This window comes from Pundamilia nyererei, unplaced genomic scaffold (assembly GCF_000239375.1).
Source record: "Pundamilia nyererei isolate P.nyererei 1_Seehausen unplaced genomic scaffold, PunNye1.0 scaffold00735, whole genome shotgun sequence".
Taxonomy (NCBI): Eukaryota; Metazoa; Chordata; class Actinopteri; order Cichliformes; family Cichlidae; genus Pundamilia; species Pundamilia nyererei.
In genome coordinates, this window is record NW_005188136.1 from 68,550 (window position 1) to 75,800 (window position 7,251).

A 7,251-nucleotide genomic window follows, 5' to 3' on the forward strand; every position below is an offset into this window, starting at 1 on the left:
CAGAGTGGTCCAGAAGCCACTGCTTTCTTGTCTTGGATTTCTGCTTAAGTTTTTTGGCCTGTTGGAAGATGAGCCTTTGCTCCAGTCCGAGGACCACATTGCTCTGGAGCAAGTTAATATCAATGATGACTTTGTACATTGCTGCATTTATCTTTCCCTCGACCTTGACAAGTCTCCCTGTTCCCACAATATAATGTTGCCACCACCATGCTTCATTGTAGGGATAGTATCCTTGTAGCATTATTCTCAAAAAGACTTGTGGCTGTAATTGCTGTCAAAGGTCCTTCAACAAAGTATGGAGCAAAGGCTATAAATTGTTATGTATACAGTTATCCTTGACCTAGCTTTGACCCAATATTGGTCATGTGAAACATCACATAAGCCAAGATGAGAAAAAAGGCAATTATCATCATTCATGGTCAAGGGTGAAACGTCTGTGAGACCTTGCCCCACCTCATCATGTGACTTGTTAAAGTTACTGGAGGCAAGATATGAAGAAGAGGTTGAATTTGAAGGGAAGGGATCATAAGACTGCATTGTGTGTAGCTGACAGCTGGTGTTGTAAGCCACCACCTCTGTTCAATGGCATTCTTGAAAATTTTGCTTTGCATTTTGTACAGATATGACCTTTTTACTCTAGTATCACCATGAATATGACTTTTGTGGTTCCCGTATGTCCTTAACCTGCTGTTTGAGCTCTTCGGTATAAGAATACCAGTCCTTTATTCTATGTTGTTTTTTTGTTCACATTGTGGTGGCACGAAGGAGGATAACCAGGGAAGGTGACTAAGGCATGTTGACAACACCGCCTGGGGAGGGAGCTACACCCCACGAGAGATTTCTATAGCCAATGTGGATGTTATACTAGCTACCAAAGCCCTAAGGCTCGTTATTAGCAAGCAGAGGTGAGGCAGATCAATTTTACAAATCAAAATTTATTAGGAAAAACTATTAAAAGCATAGAACTGTAAAAAAACTGTAGTTCCACTGCAAACCTCACTGTCACTCACACTGCAATCTAAGTGGTGCAATCTACCTATTCCTGCTGTGTACACTCTCATGCATCGGGGGGGTATTCCACCTCACGTGGCTAACCCCACAGCAAGAGGCCGTACCTCCACTAAAGCAACAAAACAACAAAACATATACAATATTAAACAATTCAGTAAAAGAGATAAACAAAACAAATACAGCCTAAGATACACTTCTTTATAAAAGCATGATTAAAAGACCATGAAACCAGGAGTCAGTCAAGGCCAGTCCATAAGCTTTTATAAAATGACAACAAGACTGAAAAAAGACAGCAGCAGTGGCACAATCCACTCTCTAGAGGGCAATACTAAAATGAGCAGCTTTCCTGAAGAATCAAACCGCTCTGCAGTGCTTAGCCATCTATCACACTCGGCCACCTTGGATGTGAAAAGTATGCCAAATTCTCCGTGTGGTAGTGAAGAGCAGCTGTTTCTTATAAGGCCTCTAATTATCTGCTGGGAAGGTGTGGATGTTAGCGCTGCATTCGCAGACGTCATGTAAAAGCCTACCCAAAATCTACTTCACTACAACAAGCTAAACAATTTCAGTGAATACCTGAAAATATTCGGCTCTTGACCAGACTATGGACAAAGGTCTTCGCTTTGTATAAGTTCAAAGCATAAATACTTTACATGTTTACCTTCACACAAGTAATGTGACAGTGAAGTGATTTACCATTGTCAGATGAGACTGGTATATCCTTTAAACGGAACTGTGTGTTTGTGGTTTCTGGTGAATATGTTATTTTTGGGTCACATAGTATTCGCACATAGTCACTTCTGGGCACTGGCATATTCTGTGATTATTTTTACAGTATTTCAGATGTATAAATATAGCCGCTGGTTTTAATAGATCACATTAATGTTGATTTTATACTTTTTTAAAGCATTTTTTACTATCGAAGCCTAATGATTGTCACCTCAGTTGTGCCCAGACCACATGTTGCTGTTACTTCCTGTCAGATGTCAGACTGACACATGTATGTCACTCCACCCACAGCAGACCATTAGATTCTCCCACGAGGAAGTCAACAGACATCACTCTCATTTCTTACTCACTCACTATAATCACTTAAAGTTTTTTATTTTATTTCATTTTTTTATCACAGAAAATCATGTGAAGATAACAAAAAAGCAGAGGATGCAAACATGAACTGGATGCACATTTATTTAGTTATTTTGTAAGACATTTATGTGAACCACGACACATACAAACAAAAAGAAAAAAATCATCTGAAAATTAACAAGATTAAGGTATATTCTGTTCAGAGCTGGAGCTGCAGGTGCTTCCTCAGTCTATCTTGTAGCAGCATACACAACGTGAGGCTCCTGCTCTCTCTGCGTCACAGGCCTGCAGCTTCTTTTGGTCTTTTTCTGGAAATTCAGAGCTGCGTAGTTCAGATTGTCTGAAGTCATGTTCTGAAAATAAGGATATTTAATTAAACACTGCATGAAACAACCAAGGTGGATTTGTGGGTTATGTGAGTTTTAGAGTGAGATTTTTAGAGGTAAATATAAATATAAATGAAAAACCACATATACAGTACAAATTATTTTCTTTCTTTTTTTTTTCCGTTTTGATAGAAAAAGTTTTAAAAAAAGTCCTTTTGGAAAAATGAACGTGTTTAAAAAGCTTCCCAGACAGCAAATACTGTATGTCATAAGGACAAACTCTTCACAGTGAATGCTTCAACTAGCATTCACCCACATTACATTTTAGAGTTATAATTGGAGTTTTGCAAACTATAGAGTTTGCCTGTTTTTAAAAAAACAAACAAAAAAATTAACTTTTTATTTCGTCTAGATGAACTATTACTAAATAATTTAAAGTTATTAAGTTTTTCTACATTTCTGATATTACTTAAAGTCAAAGAAAATAAAAGATTACAATTGCTTGCTTGCTTGGGTTTACTCTATGATGCAACAGGTCGACGCTATTCACAGAGTAATTATGCATTTCAATGAAGCTTTTGAATCACAGAAAACAGTTATTAGTTGTAAAAAAAGAAGAAAAACTCAAAAAGTGAGTTTACCTTGTTATTTTCTTCTTGCTCTCCAGCAGCTAAATGGAAATACCAAAAATTATTGCTTGTTATTAACAACCAAATACATTGTTTTGGACAGGTTAATCAGTTTAGAAGATGAGTGAAGTAATTTGTAAGTAACCTCACCTTTTTGAGATTTCCAGATTTTTAGAACCAGAATAACAACGACTAAAGTGAGCAGACCTGTCAGACCTCCAAGGGCGATGATTATGAGGTTTGTCGTTCCACTGGGCTCTTCTACAAAAATAAATAGATAAAAACATAATTTTTATGATTACTTTAGATATACTATTGATGATAGTGAAATAACTACATGAAAACTGAAAAACATCTTTTGAAACAAAAAAATCAATCTTACGGTCAGTCTTATTAAAATCCTCCTCTTCTCTGGGTTCATTGCCTGTAAAGAATCATCGTTATCATAACATTTTGTGATTGCATGACATGTTTTCATGCTAAACATGATGAAGAAACGAAATAAAAATATCTAAATCATGAACAAAAGCTTACCCTCAATTCTTAACTCAACTGCATTGGAAATGACTGTGTGCCCACTGATGTACAATCCACAGAAATACAGCCCGGCATCAGATAAATCCACTCGTTTGATTTGAAGGAAGACAAAAGAGACGTTGGAACTCATATTAAAATTTCTGTTTCTAAATCCATGACAGAATGACGCTTCGCTGTCAGATCCATACATAGAAGAAACACAGCTGGGCTTAGTTTTATTGACCACTCTGAACCAGTCTGTCTGCGTTGGATAGGCGGAAATGTTGGAACACTGCAGTTTGACCTCGTCCCCATGCTGGACCTCCACAGTCTGAAACTCAGAAGCTGAGATCCAGCCTGAAACAGAAAAACAGATACAACATAATACTTATTTATGTAATGGACAGATAGAATTAAATTCGTTTAATATTAAATCAGAATAATGATATGCTGTACTTACTGCGGCTGCAGAAAACCACTGCTGTTATTAAAGTGAACCTCCTCATTCTGCGTGTAACCGTCTTACAGCCAGGAAACTTTATGTTCTGTAGGGGGGTTTCATTTCATTAGAAAGGGGTGTGGTATTGAATACATCATGCCAGGAGATTTGAATCTACACAGCCTATTTTCATCAGTACCGTTTAAAATGTCAGGCAGCAATTCATTCACACTCGTGCAGGTTTATAGAAGAGTTATCGACGCCTTGTGTGCAAGTAACAGCACACCAGAAAGTGAGACAATAAACATGAATCTGGTGCTGTGCTTTATTGGCAAGAGAAGTTGTTTTGAAGATATGTAAGATTGCTATTTAGGTACTCCCCCCACGCGCTAAGAAACCAGCTGATTCCACTTATGTCCAACTGCAAATAGTCGCTTCTGCTTCTTATTGCAGCCCATGAGCGTCTCATGTGTCCTCATAAAGATTCAGGTTATCCATTCTTTGCTACACAAGTTGATGATAATACTTTCTCTTTCTGTTTACTGCTGATCATTATCAAACTTACCAAAGCTGCATAGTGTCAATAGTACTCAGTCAGCTATGTAGCCTTTTGGGATACCAGTGCCCAGTATGGAGGGGGTAAAAGGTGAACAGCCACAACGCGCTGAGGCACTAATGTTTATTCAATATTTGTTAGTAAGAACGCTTTTTAATTGTTCATTCTGTTCTATCTCGTGTTTCATGACCACAAAGTCTTCCAACATGTTCTTTTTTAATGTAGTTATCACAACCTCTGTTTCCTTGTCATGTCTAAGTTATATCACTTAACTAAACATGGATGTATAAAAAACACTGAACCCTCTAGCTGATGTGTGTGTTTGAACGGGAGACTGACCAGGAATTGCATGTTAATGAGGCCAGTATGTTACGTTAGGTGCTTTCATGAAAAAATGAAAAATTTATTATCAGTTATATCAAAAACAAATTGTTATGCTCACTTCTAGCTCTGGTATTTTATTCTTTAATACCAAATAATCTGTGTTTATCTTTGACTGGGTCTGATAGGCCCTTGGTTCATCCGCCGTCTGAAATGAGTCTGCAGATTTTCTTGGGAGTTGCTGCCTTTTCTAAACAGAAAACTGACCTGAATGTGGGGCTTCTGTTCTTTTAGGGAGATCAGTTCTTGCTCACTGGTAGAAAACACTGAAGTGGAAGGAGCATTTTTTACATTCAAAAATCTCATTTTATGAAACTTTGGATTTGTTTGATATGAGCATTCATATCAAACATATAATGCTATATACATGGAAGAAAATTGGAAAAGGGTTTATAGGCCTAGTTAAATATATGCAAATTTAGGTTTGTTAGAAAATCAGACAGTTTATATCACAAATAGCTCTGTTTGTGGATGCAGCTTCTAATACTCTATAAGACCTTGAAGAGTCTTCTTTATCAGCTGATTCTATGAGATCATAGTCTGGCTCTATGAGTCAATCTCAGCAACACGACCTGACTCACCACACATTTCAGCTTGTTAGCTCTAGGAGGCACTCCAGATCTCTGTATACTTAAGAAGAGCTGAATTCCACTGCAGTAAATATTTAGCCTGAGTCAGTTTTACTGGTGTTTTGAACAGTTTGAACAACTTTTCACCAGGACATCATTCTTTTTGGTCTGAAAAGAACTTTGAATTTGCTCTCTGTGTCAAGTTCAATTAAACTGCATATAACTACATATAACTGACAAACAATATTAAATGTTTAGTAAACAAATGACTTCATGAGGACTTAAATATAAATTTGTTTCTCAAATATAAGTGTTTTGTCTCATATACACAGTCAGGTATTGCAAAAAAGACTTCCACATATTTATTTTATTATTATTATTTTTTATTTTAAAAATAGATAATATAACTGCATGACTATTTAAAAAGTGGAGAAATGTAGAATATTCTTTATTTGACATGTGTGGCTTTGATGTAAAACAGATTTATTTTTCTATGACACTGAGACGGAAGTTTAAAACAACACACGGGGTGACCCTTTTAAGAACCAATCAAGAGTAACCCAGTTTTTATGCTGTTGGCTGCTCTTTTCCTCCAAATCTTCAGTTGACGAGACCTCTGAAAAGATGCATCTCTGTATCATCCTCTGTGGGATATGTAAGTGTCTCAGTAGAAGATTCATGTATATTGAGGTAGGGTTGTATTTTCATACCTGATTATGCTTCTTTAACAATGTGTATTTTTCTGACACAGTTCATCTGTCAGCTGTGATCCAGTCAGCTACAGTCAAGCAGGAGACTGGGGTGAGATTTGCTGCTGTTGGGGACAACGTGACTTTGCGTTGCTTTTATGAAAGCCAAGTGGCGATGCACTTCTCCTGGTACCGACAATTCTTAGGAAGCCAACCTAAGCGCCTCTCTACAATTTACAAATATGATAAGCCATCTGAAGTCATCCACACATTGGAGAAGAACCCTCGTTTCTCTGTGGAAAGAAAGGAAGGGACCAATCATCTACAAATCTCTGGTGTCCGCCTCTCAGATTCAGCTACATACTACTGCGGGAGCTCTCACTCCAACATGGTGGAATTTGGAGAAGGGATCTTTCTGAGTGTTCGAGGTATTTTGCATTTATTTTTCATGAACACCTTTTATTCCATGTTCCTTTAGCGTTCCCGTGCTTAGACTCTAGGGCCGATGGGCCAGATCCCCCCAGTCACTCCCTCCAGCTCTTCCAAGGGGACACTGGGGCCTTCACAAACCAACTTTCCATTGAGTCGTTGGTCTGCCTTGTCTGAATGACCTCAACTGGCTTATTTTCTTTTTTTAAAATCCTCACCATCCAAAAAGATTCATGTTTTATTGTCTAAATATTATAACTGGTAAATGAACTGGTTCTTATGGAGCTTTTCTACTGTAACTGAGTACTCAAATCGCTTTAAACCAGCAGTCCCCAACCTTTTTTGTGCATGGACCAGTTTATGTCCGACAATGTTTTCACAGACTGGCTTTTAAGGTGTTGCAGATAAATACAACAAAATAAAACCAGTACCTGTACCAACCCCCCCAATATTTATTCATAACACACAGGAAAAGACCTAGGGAAACCAAGTAAACAATAAAAACCAGAAAAACCCTGAAAACCATAAATTTCACACGTGATGTGGATTTTTATATTTCTACTTACCTCCTTTGTTTTTTGTCCTCTCCACTTATTTATTTATTTTTGTTCACCTTTGCC

General features: G+C 37.5%; 1 protein-coding gene and 1 gene segment (V, D, J or C); one reads left to right on the forward strand and one right to left on the reverse strand.

Annotated features, from left to right (window-relative positions):
- Nucleotides 1-2,193: 2,193 nt before the first annotated feature.
- On the reverse strand, nucleotides 2,194-4,078 carry LOC102195685 (uncharacterized). Its single transcript, XM_013907989.1, has 6 exons — nucleotides 4,029-4,078; nucleotides 3,587-3,925; nucleotides 3,435-3,476; nucleotides 3,203-3,313; nucleotides 3,065-3,093; nucleotides 2,194-2,450 (listed from the first exon to the last, which is right to left on the reverse strand). Exons 1-6 carry the CDS (start codon nucleotides 4,072-4,074, stop codon nucleotides 2,328-2,330), a joined length of 690 nt encoding a protein of 229 aa, XP_013763443.1. The 5' UTR covers nucleotides 4,075-4,078; the 3' UTR covers nucleotides 2,194-2,327.
- A 2,049-nt stretch (nucleotides 4,079-6,127) lies between these two features.
- LOC106455990 (Ig kappa chain V-I region Walker-like) lies at nucleotides 6,128-6,808 on the forward strand. The segment is given in 3 exon segments: nucleotides 6,128-6,168; nucleotides 6,265-6,630; nucleotides 6,681-6,808. Coding segments are annotated over 3 exon segments (525 nt in total).
- Nucleotides 6,809-7,251: the final 443 nt, after the last annotated feature.

What these genes read in the sequence shown, in the direction of transcription:
- LOC102195685 (XM_013907989.1), bottom strand. Translation starts at nt 4,074, where the DNA reads ATGAGGAGGTTCACTTTAATAACAGCAGTGGTTTTCTGCAGCCGCA. An exon ending in AATCTGGAAATCTCAAAAAG is followed by an intron (nt 3,094 to 3,202) that starts GTGAGGTTACTT and finishes ATTTCCATTTAG; the next exon opens with CTGCTGGAGAGCAAGAAGAA. An exon ending in AGCAAGAAGAAAATAACAAG is followed by an intron (nt 2,451 to 3,064) that starts GTAAACTCACTT and finishes CCTTATTTTCAG; the next exon opens with AACATGACTTCAGACAATCT.